The 14,973-nt window shown below is 38.3% G+C and overlaps 1 protein-coding gene across 1 annotated transcript in view; it reads left to right on the forward strand.

Moving 5' to 3' along the window:
* LOC121960971 (cadherin-7) overlaps positions 1 to 14,973 on the forward strand; it is an 86,295-nt gene that overhangs the window by 31,943 nt on the left and 39,379 nt on the right. The window contains exon 2 of the mRNA XM_042510875.1: positions 12,064 to 12,358. Coding sequence (XP_042366809.1) covers positions 12,064 to 12,358 — 295 coding nt within the window. The remainder of the gene's footprint in view (positions 1 to 12,063; positions 12,359 to 14,973) is intronic.

The following is a 14,973-nucleotide window of genomic DNA, read 5'->3' on the forward strand; positions in this document are numbered from 1 at the left end:
AAATTAAACAGTCTCTCCAATTTTTGCTCATCTGTTCACCAAAATATTTCAGGGTTTTTCCGAGACATTTCATGGAACATTAATTCTCTAAAATAATTATAATATGTGTAGAGCAAAAAGAAAATTGGACTCACTTTCCACTTCAACCAAATCACAGAGCTCTCAGAAGTTCACACTATTCGTAGCATTCATATAGGCGCTGGTAAGGAAGCTGAGTACCTCTGCCAAGCGTCAGATATTCAATTAGTCCATTTCTGATACCATAACTGATACTTTTAACGGCTCTAGAATATCAGATTTTCACTTTAAGTTGTAACCTACACTCAGTTATCTCTATTTACATGCATTTTGAGTGGTCATAATTACAACAGGACATTTTAGATGAGATACATAATTAAAGATATCTGCAACTGCTTTCTGGCTCGTAAGAACAACCAGATTTCAACCAGTCATATCCATAATGACGCCACAAAATCACAGCGCAGTTTCACAATTAATTATTGATTATACTGATGGGATTCCACTTTATAGATTTTCACAGCGCACTCATGAGTAGTCAGATAACTCTAATTAAATTTGAGGTCATTTTAATTTCATTTTCACTTGTAAGAATTAACCATTGACTTGTATGGAGAATCTCATGAGAGATATGCAAGAGAATTGGAAATATAACTAGTCAAAACTATAAATCATATCTAGATATCACTTATTTTCACCTTACAGCTCAATGTTTTGGGTTATTTTAGTCAGAATGTAATTAGAGAGATTAAAGATTAAACTTGCAAATTGTATAATGTATATAAGTCGATGTTTTCTTCCCAAGACTGAAGCTTGTAATAGTGGATATTTATATGTAAAATCACAGGAATAATGTAGAAGTAACATAAAGGATGTTAATTGAAATTCAGTTACCATTTTATTGTTGGCATCTTTTTACTTAAAAAAACAGATTTTCTCCTGTTGTACTCACAGTTTGTTCAGATGATTGTGCCGTGATGCTCAAGTAGTTACTCACAGAAGTCCAATGATCCCGTGACAGTGAAGCATGTTCATCTTCCATGCCCTCTCGCCTTCGTACAGAGTGTATATTGTTGATACGATGGTTCCTCGGAGGGCAGATTGTAACAAGTGTCTCCAGATGCAATTTCAGTGATTTCTGTTCAGTCCGTCGTTTTCTATTGTTATTAACTGAACGGCCAATTTTAGCTATCCATTCAGCCAAAGCATTAATTACCTTTAGACTTACAGGTTTCAGATATTTGCCCATGCAGCCGGGTCTCATTTTCAGGACATCAAACTACCCTGCTCCTTTTGTATCTGTATGGGACAAACCAACCCCAATAAAAACCAATCCACTTCATTATTAGACTTTTAGAGCAATGTACATAAAGAGTATGAAAGTCCACAAAGGGGGCAAGAATGGGTCCAACAAGCACAGGACTTTGACCCAAGAGATCAGCGTTTGTGTCCCACGTTAAACTAGAAGTCAGCGTTATTTTATCAGCTGTTATTCACGTCAGTCAAGCCACGAGACTAATATTAACCACAATCCTTCCTAACCAAGTAGTTTTGGTGTGATTTGATTTATTATCAGAAAACAATCTTACATTTTTAAAGAGAAACCTTTTGCACGAGACTCCATCTCACCCATCATAAGTCAGGATGCTTATGTTTGGCAGCAAATGTTGTCACAGAAGTCCACGTACCTATATATCCAATGATTAGGTTGATTGAATAAATGTCGTGGGACCTTTTAGTAATTGGCATTAGGGTAGTTCCATTTTTAGGTTTTTGTCTTTTTCTTCAATCTAGATAGCATGATAGTTAACATATTTTAATAGCATTTGCTTTGTATCTGGGCCCCTATACTAAAGCTTTAGATAGCTTGCCAGGGTGTCCCTTTTCACATCCTCATCACGTCTCATCTGTTGTATTTGTATTTTTTGTGAAAAGTCAACAGCACAGCTGAGTTGATCGTGTAAAATTTTAAAGTCATGTTTAACGTTGAACACAAAGAGTTTTTAGAATGTTAAAGGGTTTGCCATAGATGATCCCTGATCAATACACTTTTAGTTATTTCCTCTAAGCCTGTCTCTATTTTTCTTGGCCCTGTAACTTTTACCAGAACAACAGCCCGGCTGCTCCTTTGTTTCCTGTCAGATCTGATTTTTTCAGTTTGTCAAAGCAGGGCCTCTTGTGCTCCACAGGCTACGAGTGCGTTCTGTTTCAGGGTTATATTAAGTGCAGCCCATTGTTTGAATACATATAACTGACACCCACATTCATGTCGACTTAATGTGAAAATACTGACAGAAACATGAAGGACTAATTTAATAAATACCCGGATCAGAAGTAGGATTGAAAAATGTGTGCTTGTATTTTTTGTTTTGCCTTTGAGATCTCGACTAAAAATGTTCAGACCCATTTCTGTTAAAAAAAAACCCAAATTCATTCCCCCCACACGGAAACACAGCCATTATCTCTCCGGTGTTATGACTCAGCCAGCAGGTGCTGATATGAGCTGCCGCTGCCGGATGGAGACAAAGTGTATAAATGGCAGTCAGAATTCAGAAAATCATTTCTGACTTTGATTGAAAGCCGATTCTCGTATGTGAACAGTCGCCACAGCGGAGAGAGAGAGCAGTGAACCCTTCCTTATCCCCGCTGAAAACTGCCTCTGTGCATTTTCATATTCATCCTCTAAAAAACAGCTATCTGCGCTTGCTTTGTACCTGCTGTCAAGCCATCACACACATCTGTTTGTGTAGATTTAAGGGTCTATTAAACTGCCTTTCTCACTCATTTTGAAGCCGCTTATTCGGGACAGAAAATAGAATTCCTCCTCATTTGAGTTTGTTTAATAAATTACAAGTGTGCTGCTTATTTGATGAATATTCAACACATTCTCATACTTTAAAGTGACACTTCAACTGCTGTTTCAACTGCTGTCACTACAATGCACACATTTCAACTATTTCTAGTGCTTTTCCTTCAACTGACAGTTGAACTGCTTTCATTTCTTACACTTCTACAGGCAATTCAACTGCCTACAGGGCTTTAACTTAAAACTGAGAATGCTTCCCAGGATTAAACAGACTGCTTTTATATCTTACAGTCAGCTCCTTATAATGCTTCACAGTGTTTCACACAGAATTACAACATATGTGTGGCGGCAAAATAAATAAACAAAAAATCCTGTTTTTCTTTTTTAGAATTCCCCTCTCTAAATTTGGACATTTTTGCGAGTCTTTCTCTAGTAAAGACTGGAGTCAAAATGTGTTCAAGATTAATTCAGTTACATGTTGAAGTACAGCTAAAAAGGACCATATACCCATAAATGTAATAATTCTACCTTATCTAATTTTGTGCAAGAAATGAAAAAATGTTTGCTCTTTTGCTAAAAGTTTAACTTGTTTTTACTGTGACGCATGAACTACTGTTCAAACTGCCTTCATTACCTGTAGGCTATTTAGTGTAAACTTTTCAAAGCATTCACATTTTATCTCTTGAGACAGTTTAGGTGTTCATTTTATAGCACCTTTTTATAGTTTTTGAAAAATGAGTCAAATGTGTTTGTGTAATGCAGAAAGAAAATTGAGTCCCACAACTCTATAGTCAGCTTTTGAATTGCTGTTACGTATCTACTAATTTTCTCTCTTAAGTTAAGCATAATTTTTAAGCAAATAATATATAATCCTCACATATGTAAGGGAGATTAGCTAAAATGGAAAATGTCCCCTCCACCAGCATCCAAAATCCAATCCAAAACTCTTTTTTTTTCTTGAAAAAATTAACAGATTAACTGCAAATTAGTCAGTTAGTTAGAAAACAATACTTCTAAAAAAAAGCATGCGGCATTGTTATAAAAATGTCTGTTTTTGTGTAAATCTCTTAAATTGCATCACAAATTGCAGATAGTTAATGTTTTTATAAAGTTTATGTCTTTAAATCTCCCTATATATAGCAAGAATCAAATGCAAGTAATTATGGTATTTTTGCGTGTTTAGTTGCATGCAGTATATCACTCATGTAATTGGATTTTACAATGATGATAATTTCAAAAACAAAGCGCTTTGCAACCAATTAAATCAGACAACCCACTCACTGATTTATATACAAACAAAGAAAAACATTGAAATATAGAACATAAAGAATATAAAAGATAATAGAGGAGGCTCCAATCAGTGAGACATAAAGACAGTATTGATTAAATAAATAATTAAAAGCCTGTGTGTACAGATCCCATATGTCTGCACACCACTGTGATAGCTAACAGTTTCTCCATGGTGATCGCTCATTCCCAACCTCCCAACTTGAAATGAAAGAGGCGAGTCTGAGCGGCTGAGCCTCTCTCAGAGCGCAGCACCATGGCTACTCACCAGAACATGGCCCAGTGAATAGATGAAAAGCCAAGCATGTCAGTGACAGCTGCACTGCAAGCCCCCGTCTGCATTTCCAGCTCTTTTTTTGTAGCCGAATGACCCTCCTTACCCCCGTCTGCCTTCCTTCTTTATGCTCCCTTCATGTATGTTTTATTGTATGAGTCTGAACCCCCCGCTGTGTTCATTTACACCCTTTGTTCGCTGGCAAATACATGATTTCTGTTTGGATATTATAGCACTTTATAGTATATGATTTATACTGTGGAGAGGCTTATTATGTGCAAGATTGTGCTGCAACATCAGGGAGCAAAGTCAGAGTGCAGTCGTCCATGTTTCACGTTTTATTTTTGGGTTGTTTGTGAAACATACCTTGCTTGTAGAGACCCAGTTAAGCCCTGACGTTCAGCTGCTCTGTTGGAATATCTTGAGGGCGATTGTTGATTAAGGACTCTTGAGCAGCGGCGGAGGCTGTTTTGGTGTGCCGGATCCAGTATTGCTCACAGGTTGCCTGTAGGTATGGACTTTTGTATCCATTTTGGATTGTGCACAGTCCATTGAATAGGAGAATTTGTACTCTCCTCAAGGGAGGCGCAAATACAAAGCTTGAAACATACATCTTGAGGTTTGAGCGTTTTTATTTTTATATTTGTTTATTTATTTATTTCCTTCTTGTGGTGTTGCACAGAGCCAAGCCAAATGGGCGTAAAAAGGAGCAAAATAGAATTACACACTTTCCAACATGACTTTTCATGTAGCATTGAATGGCAAAAATGAAAATCCAAATGCTAGAACAATTTGAACACGCTGCACAGCAATTTTAGTGATAGGACAAGCATGTATCAGTGGGTTGTTATGGGTTCTTTCATGCTTTTTTACCCTTCTCCCTCGCTACAAGGTAAACAAGCAAACACAAAGCTAACAGGCTGGTCCCTGGAGAACTGCCTGCATACAAAGTGATGATAAGTGTCAGCACTGATTTCAGAAGGGTTCGTGTTCAGATCCCACCCCGCCTTCACAATCCCTGGGAGTGCCTTTGAGCTGCAACGCCGCGCCGCATGCTGTGTTACACTCACCTCAAGGGAAGCGAAGAAAAGAATTACAGAGGAGTCTTTACATTTTTGCAAGTGAAGCAACTATGGTGCTCAGTAAAAGTAATAAGAGTTGAAACTTCAAATACCACCTGAAAATGAGCAGTGACGCTTTTAAAATGGATTAGATTAATGAGAGAGAAAAGTATTTGACCAGGGTATACTTTTAATAAGCCCTGCCACGCTATACATATTTTATAGCCCTGAGTGTTTATTAGATTTAGAGATGGAATTTGTGGCGACGGTTGCTGCATCGTTGAGTGTCCTTCGACTGCCAGGCAGAGAATAGGAAAAAGAGCAAACAGTTCACTGAAAAGACCACATAGTGTGCTTGACCCTCGACCCTTCTTGCATGCTTTGTGGCCCCCCAGCTTTGTCCCTCTTGTCCGTGGCATTTACCGGAAACAAACGGCCACGGATGGCTTCCTCAAGATTAAATGTTGACTTTCTTTCCCGACTGACAGTTTACCTCAAGTTTGCTCCTGACAGCGGGAGATGGTGAATAAACACGGCGAGCTCCATAAGAGAGGCGACATATGCACGCCGAGGCTTGAGGACACAACCAATGCAATCATCACGGCCCTAACGCGGCATCCATCAACCCGCTGATGGATTCCATTAATAAAAGACCTTTGGTGTTGTATCCTCTGTTCAGCATGTACTCCTTCAGTGCCACCAATATAATATTGACCTAATCATTCTCCACCCCTGCAGCGCAGGCTTGGAACCTGAAATACCATTGTTATTTACCCCATAATGAGATGTTGACATTTACAGATAAATTGAAGGAAGAGTTTCAACCATAATCCTGTGCGAGTGTACTGTGTGTGTATGTAATAGAAAAGTAAATGCTATATAATAAACAATAAACAATAAGAGAGACCAATTGAAAAGCGCTGTACACAGTGTTCACATATTTATTTGGCTATATGTTCACATTACAAGCAATGTGTGGATGGTTTTAAGTGACATGCGACCGCTGTGAAAACAGTCATATATTTCCATTTTGACAGGAATAATAAACATAATGATAACAATTTCAAAAAAATATTTCTCTCCAGAAACTTTTTTGGCACAACAGGAGAGGCTACTTAAAAGTCACTGTACACATTATGCACTGAAATATTTAGCTTCATATACGTCACAGGCCGATGTGGCCCAAATCCTTTTTATTTATTTATTTATTTATTCATTCTCTCACATGACACATAACTGATTTTCTGCGGGTAGTTTGGACACAGAAATCCTTTTTTTTTCAATCACACCTGGGCCACTTTCATATGTGGTCCTAACGCTATAACCCGAACACTTACCAAATACATATCCAATCACTGGCCTTGCAACCACTGTGACAACAGTCAATTAGTACTGTTTTGACAGGAAAAAGAATAATAATAACGATTATTCCTCAGGAATAATGCTTTCTTCAAACTTATTCTGCACAAAGTTAAATAGCAGCTGTACTTTTTGTTCTCTTGAGCTCTGTGTCAGGCGTGGTAAGGATGTTAAAATTCATGTAGCGTTAAATGACAAACCATCTGCTGACTAGAGATCAGGGCAGGCCTTTACCCTGACCGTTTTCATCAGCCATAGTTAGCTGCTGACCTTAACTGAGGATCATGCAGTGGTAGGAATACAGCCAAGATCTCCTGAACCTAAATGTCACTTGATCCAAGAGGAAGACGTGCTGGCGGACTTGTTCTAAGTCTTACCCATCTCCCCGGCTCCTGAGGTTACCCAGGTAGCTTAAAAGCACCACAGTTACATGGTGCCTGCTGGTGGAGGTAAATTTGCCTTGAGATGCAAGAGCCTGTGGCTGTTTTCTGGCTGTCATTGGAAACATGCCTCTTCAGTGTCACTTAGAGTTCAGGAACAGTGCCTCAGGCTCCTGGAGGAAACAGACCAAGCTGACAAGGAGACTCCAACTGATGGCGAACCTCAGTTTCAGGAGGAACACTTCCTTCTCGCTCTTGGAAAAGTTTATCACTGCTTCACTGTAGCATGGAAACTGGACGTTGGAGTTTAGCTATCCAGTTTATGTGTTTGGTAGTTTAAAGGTTAATATTTGTGTCTTGGAAGCTTCCTTGGGGCGTCGTCATGATGTGAAGGCGAGAGCTGTGTTTGCATTTCCAAGAGTGATTTAGCAGCGTTCTTCGTGAAGATTATGCATTGTCACCAGTTCTGTTTGTTATTTTCAGCGACATAATCTTGAAGCACATCCAAAGAGTAGAGTGTAGGTTGTCTCATTTGATAAGCTGGAGCAGCTATAGGGTCTCACCTGGGACAGAAGTATTTTTGCATAAAATGTTTCTGAGTGCAGCTCTGAGAATCTGAGGCCTTTCTGTTATACGATACAAAACTTTTCTCTGCATGTTTCAAAAGCTTCACCTTAAAATTTTGTCAAGAGTGTAACTGTTTCCCGGGGAATTTTTAATACTTGCTGAATCCAAATGGTGAATCTTCATTGTTTTATTTATTAATACAAACACATTTAGTATTTTAACATCAGCTGAGGTTGGGTTTTATGTGAGATGAGATCGTTATTTTAATTGGGAAATTGCTAGATTGATCATTTTTAGCAAATGACAGTGGCATTACAGTGAGTTGCACCATCATTTCATTTCCTCATGTGTAGCAAAATGCAAATCATGTTGAGATTTTTCATGATATCTCGTCATGAACCTATGAAAGAGCTGTGTTTGCATTCCCAGCAGAGATTTAAGAGTGCTCTTGCTGAAGGTTGTGCATAGTCAACAGTTCTATTTGTTATTTTGAGGGACAAAATCTCCAGTCACAGGCCCAGAAGTGTAGTGTATGTTTATTCAGAACTAGTTTGTGAGATGTGTTGTCTGCGCTTTGAGTGGTCAATAAGACTACAAAAACGCTATACAAGTACAGTCCATTTACCATTTGTCTGTCCACATTGGAAACCAAACTTGTTTATAGTTGTCCCAAATTGTCACGTTTTGGAAAGCCACAGAAATGATTGGACATCCATCCACCTCCACCCCAGTATGCCATTGGAAACGTGGGGAAGAAGGTGTTTTTTAAGAATCTTTTCGGAGTATACTGGCCCCGAGCAGGATGCATTTCTTGCCTTTGCTGGCAGTGTAGTCCTGTTGGCCTCAGGAACCATCCTGCACACCTGAGCGCATGAAGTTCAGTTTAAATTTCACGAGGAGTGCCACTGGGTCTATGAAAACAGTTGTTTAATATCTTCTGCTGGTATGGAAGGGGCTTTTCAAGATACGAGGAAATATTTTTGCTGTCACAGTCATGTCAACAGTATTATCTCATTTTGGCTTTGAGACTTTGAGGATTTTTGGAATACGAATTGGAAGGACATGGGGGAAAATAATGATGCATCGCAATTTCCTCTTGAAAGATCATGTCTCAGTTTAGAAAAGTTGCTAATCAGAAATTTAAAACAGATTTTATATAATTATTTAATATAATTTTTATATAATTATTGTCATCAACCATTTTATAAGACTGGGCTCTCCATTTTGTACGACCGAACAGGTTTGATTTAGAAAGGTAATGGACGTAAAGCATGTGTGGTGGGTGTACGTAATGTGAATATAATTACAAATGAGTAAAAGCAAACAATAGAAAAGCTTGAACAGTCTGGTAAGTTTGGAATATTGCATCACTTTACCGTAATGCAGCCTTGTAAACCTGGAAAAGAAAACTCTAAAGATAGTCGAAGTCAAAAATCAAAGACGATATCTAGTCTCATATTAAATTATGGATATAATATTGATTAACTGTCCAGCCCTAGATCTAGATGTATCAATTAACATTCCATGATCGCACAGATTGTGAGGTTTTTTAACATTCCCACCCCACAAAATTGAGGTATGAGGTCAGAGTAAGCAATGAGGGAGCAGGGGAGGGATTTACTGACAGCTGCTTGGGAAATGTAGGATCCAGTGTTTTTCAATTATGATGCATAATATGGACTAAAACTCAGAATATCACAGCATCAGTTTTGAGAATTCTTCCTGTATTGTGTTTCTTGTGAGTGCTTCAACTTCATAAAAGTGCACTACAGAATGGCTGCAAAACTATTAAAAGTTTGCAATGTTTACTCTGTGATTATTGGCGGTGTAGTGCACTTGATACTTTACAGAAAGCATTTGTCTCAGTGTGAAAGGCTAGACAAAGCCCAGCTTGTGAGTAAATAGGGGGAAGCTGAAAAGAGCACTTTAACAGACAGAAAGATGGAAATACACAGCTCGGTCCTTCCTGATTTTATAGGTTTGGAGGCAATAAGATGCAAAACACTTGGACGATTGAGAGCACTGTTGAAGGGTAGATATTACAATTTCAATTGAGGCTTTATTCTGCAGACTTTTAACACCAAATATTGAGAATTGGGAAAAACATTCACTTAGAAAAATCCTCTAAAAGCTTGCTCTGCATGCTTTTCTGTTAATGGAGGTGTTTTGTCATGTTGGAGGTGATGGAGTGAAGACAGAAATACGCTCTCTGCTAAATGCTGACAGTTGAAAATGGTCCATCTGTCCATCTTTAAACACCAACAACGGCCTTCCCCTCAGATATATGGCAGCTTGTGTGATCGCTCTGATGTGCGCAACATTGAAGGGGTTGATGGCCATCAGACAGCTCCGACTTCAAACAGGATTATTCAAGGCTGGTTACTTGTCATGGTAATTTTAATGCTCCCAAAAGCTCCAAGTGTTCTTTCTTTAGAGTTGTTCAAGGATTATTTTTGTTGGAGTCGTCCTTTGAGGTAGGGGTCTTAAAGTCATCTTTAAACTCGTGACTTGTTCCTCTGAGATTAAAACTCTGCCATAAGAAATAGGTTTTTATAGTGACGGCACAGGTTCAGTGTTGAAAATGTAGCTTGGCTGACCTCTGTAGACCTGTATGTCTGTTTGTGGAACATTAAAACATATCCTATTAATACTTTAGCTACTCCAAGAGATAAAACTCTAATTTTTAGTAGCAACACAAATGCTTTAAGCTGAAAAGTTTGATTTAAAGATATGATCTTGACTGTTGATCTTGACTCCACTTATTTTAGAAAAGGATATTTTATGTGGCCTTTTAGAAGGAATGATCTGTCAGCGTGACCTTAGCTCTAAACCTATGGAAACCTTTCTGCCATCAGTTGTTGGCATGCTAGCTGCTCTTAATGGCGTCGAGGGGCAACTGTTGAAAATCTCTGAGCTTAAAAATCCAGATGTCATAAATGGATATGTCATTGAGAAATTGCACAATGAACATTGACGTCTATCAAACCTCCTGTGCTCCTTTTCTTCCAAAAGGGCAAAATAAGAATGAATAGAAGCCAAACATGGAAAACCTTTCACTCAATGGAGCATTTATTCACTGCTATTTAAAAGGCTGTTGAGTATTGGTCTTCTCAGAACACCTGACATCAGTGTCATGCAGGTGAAGATGACAGAGATGGGGTCAATATAGCGTTTCCACTTGAGCAGATGTATTTCTGCATACAACATTTCTAAGTGCAGCTTCATAAAAGCTTTGCGTTAATGTTCAGATGAAACAGCATGTCAAGGGTATCAAGCTTCAGTATCACGACGTTTTTCCAAGTGAAACAAAATAGACAGACTGGATAAAATGTTGGGAGTGATTTTACTTGATCAGTGAAAAGTGGGCGCCTCAGCACCAAATTGTAATTAAGTCTGATGGGATGTTAGTCTTAACAAGAGAGAGAGAGAGAGAGACGAAGCTAGACTAAACAAAATGTTAAGAAAAGTAATATTCTCACACCTGGTTTTCTTATTAATCTCTCTAACTGAATATGTTGATAATAAATATTTCCTGGGGAAACTACTTATTGAGTTGCATTGTTGGAAATGCAGGACCCTGTTTTTGGTTTCTGGACAGAAACTACATGAAATCCATTTGATGAATCATCATTTTATTTTGTATTTTGTAAAAGACGTTGTATGCTTTTTACATGAGATCAGCTTGTTACTACTGAGGGCTTTAATGGAAAATTGCAGGTTTGATTATTCTTAATGACCAGTCCATTAGTTAGCAAGTCACCATGGCATTACAGTAAGTGGCACCATTTCGTTCCATTCCATTATTTTGTAGCAAAATGCAAATCATGATGGGATTTTGTAACATAATGAACTCATGCATAAACGCCGCATGTTTTGATCTTTTGATCTGGTTCGGATGTTTGCCCAATAAACAGGATGTGGATTTACTTGTGTTGTGTGTGCTGTACACATCAGTAGTGAAACATACATGGTGTAAATAAATATTTAATCTCACATTTACATATTTCAGTTGTATTTAATATAAGATACTTACACATTATATTAAATAGATTACATGAAATGTATGAAAATACATCAAAGTTTAAATTCCACTTTGATCAATTTAGCTTGTTATCTCTGAATGGATAATGTGAAGTATAACCCTTGTAATCTTTATTCAGTAACTGCTGGCAGAACAGTTGTAAGACAAATGCCCTGAAGTCATTCTTTATTAAGTTGAGCATCACCACTTAAACATCAGTCATTTTTCCTCCAAGAGATTATTTACTTTCTCATAAAGCCACTTTCAATCTGATGTTCTTTTTCCTCCAGCTACACTCAGATGTGGACAAAGGAGAGGGCAAGGTGAAGTACGTGTTATCTGGCGAGGGCGCCACCTCCATCTTCACCATTGATGAGAACACGGGAGACATTCACGCCACAAAGCGCCTTGATCGGGAGGCGCAGGCCTACTACACACTGCAAGCTCAGGCTGTAGACAGAATCACCAACATCCCCGTAGAGCCCAGGTCTGAATTTGTGGTCAAAGTCCAGGACATCAACGATAACGAGCCAAAGTTTCTCGACGGACCGTACTTGGCGGGGGTACCGGAGATGTCACCCTTAGGTAAGTCTCCTCATTTGTCTTTAATATAATCTTGTATAGCTCCCTCTTATATTTCTGTCTTTTTACTTAATACCTCTTTTCTTCTCCCTCTCGTTCTCTCACTTTCTCTTTGACTTGCCCTCGCTCAGACATCTGCAATTGATAATTTTCCACCTCGCTGAATTTGTCTTCAACTCTTTCAGTCTTTGGGTCATAGGAGGGAATCGGGAAGTTTGCAATATTAATTTGAATCCAGTGCGTTCGCTTTGTTCGACTCAGTATGTGCTAATCACATTGGGCCCAATATAAACTGTATGAAGTTCTGGTGCATGAGCTCCACATCAATTGAGGTCCGGGTTAAACAACTTGGATTTTAGCGTCCTTAAGCAAGAGCAGACAGGTTTATTGTAGTCTTTGTTCGTTTCACTACTACTGTATGCTCATAAGTACTCTGTAATACTTTTCTTCTTGTGAGTTCTGTGAGCTTTCAAATACCTTCAGCTCAGTTTTTGAAAGCATGATCGTGTACAAAGCTTGTACTATCAAGTCGCCCTTGGAACTTCAGACAAAGCAATTTATTCATGTAGCACATTTAGAAATTCAAAGTACTTCACAAAATACATTGAAAGTAAAATGAAAGAGTGGAAAAAGCCAAAAGAAAAACAAATCTGGAGTCGAAGACATGTAATAGATGAAATGAAAGGATGCAGGGAGTATTTGAAGGCACCGAAATCTAATTACAAGCAGTGATGAACAGATAAGTTTGTAGCCTTGATTTATAAGTGGAGCACAGAAGCTGAAAGCAGCTTCACTGTGTTTTTTTAAGGCAAACAGTAAACAGATAAGTGACAGATGAACTGAGAAGTCTGTGAGGTTCATATTGGAAATCAAAAATTTAAATCTTTAAACATGAGAGGGTTAAAAACAATATATAAATACATCTGTTGTATTAGAGTTTGTGATTTGATAAAGACTAAGGTGACCAGATTTCTCAAATAAAAACAGGCCATTTTTTGTTCAGAGGTCAATATATCATTAAAACATCCAGTGTTATTATTTTTCAAATTAAAAGGGACACAGTTTTGGTTTCATGCATTTGCAGCATATTAACTTTTATACTGTGATAAAATATGGTGCAGGCCCACTGATAAAATTGGGTACCTTTTAAGTAATTTTGTGAACCGGGCCAGATAATTATAGTTTACAGTTTATAGTGAGTAAAACTAAGGTAAACTATGGAATACACAACAAAGAAAATGGTTATACTACTATGGATTTAATACAATTTATTTATATTTGTACATGACAGTGAAGACAGACAAGCAACACTATCACACTGACAGTGTGCCTGTTAATGTGTCAGAGACAGAGAAAACAACTATATTACAGAAACACAAAAGGCAAGACAGAAAAGCTGGATCTGAACAGCTGTTCAGTGGTGCAGGTAGTCTGGGTAGAGTAACTACAAAAGAGAACATGAGCAAAATAAAAAGTATTATGAAGAATTGTACTTAAAACCCTATCGTGTAGATAATCCCTTTAAATTATAAACTGTAAAATTATAACATCACAAGTTAGTATGTTAAACGATTGTATGGTGCTTACCTTGAAAAGGTTTTTGTGGTAATGCTTGATAATAACTAGTTTTCCACAGCAGTTTTCTCCTAAACCATGGATGTATAAAGAGAACTGGATGCAGTGTTTGAGGTGGGGCTCTGTTCATTCCTATGAAAGGTGCTACATTGTGCACTATGGGAACGTCATAATTTTACAGATATTTTGCATAAAAATAATGGACCATAACGTCACTCACTGGTTTGTGTGCTCCCGTGTTTACGCCTCGAGGTTTGCATTTTGGCCATCTTGGATTTTTGGAGCCATAAGTGACCATATTTGGGCAAGATGGTGGAGCTGGGCAAGAGTGAGGGGTGGCCCTAGCATTAAATATGCATAACTATGGCCCTTGACGACATTTAAACTGGAGGAGCCCCATGTACAGAGGTTGTGTCCTCGCTGCAGCAGCTGCAGCTTCGAATCCAGCCTCAGCCCTTTGCTGCATGCTCCCCTCCTCCTCCCCCTTTCATGCTTGAGCTGTCCTGTCCATTAAAGGCAAAAAAGCCCAAAAAATAATCATTTAAAAAAAAAAAAAAAACTGGAGAGATATATAAAAATCCACCCCAGCTGTTGAAATTAGCTTTAGAGACTAAAACCACTTTTTATACCAGGCTGTAAACATGTTTATATCTGCTGTGAAGTTGAGTGTTTTAACATGGGGGTTAATGGGGAGTGACTCACTTTTGGAGCCAGCCTCATGTGGCCATCAGAGGAACTGCAGTTTTTGACACTTGTGCTACTTTCATTCTTCGGCCCTGGAAGTTGCTGCTTGGTTTTAGGTCATGAAAAAACAATATTGCACAAACTGAGAATCTGACCTTAAGTGTCGCTAAATGACAAATCAGAGGATCAGATCATTATGATTCACCCTCTTGGGATCGTAAATGTCTGTACAAAATTTCATGGCAATCCACCTTTCAGTTGTTGTCTGGACATTAACTGGTGAAAAGTGTTGCACCAACCAACAAATCTACTAAGAAACACTGGGTGCCAAAGATTTTACAGCAGTAGTTTTTGTAAGG

Source organism: Plectropomus leopardus, chromosome 21 (assembly GCF_008729295.1).
Source record: "Plectropomus leopardus isolate mb chromosome 21, YSFRI_Pleo_2.0, whole genome shotgun sequence".
In the NCBI taxonomy this organism is placed as follows: domain Eukaryota; kingdom Metazoa; phylum Chordata; class Actinopteri; order Perciformes; family Serranidae; genus Plectropomus; species Plectropomus leopardus.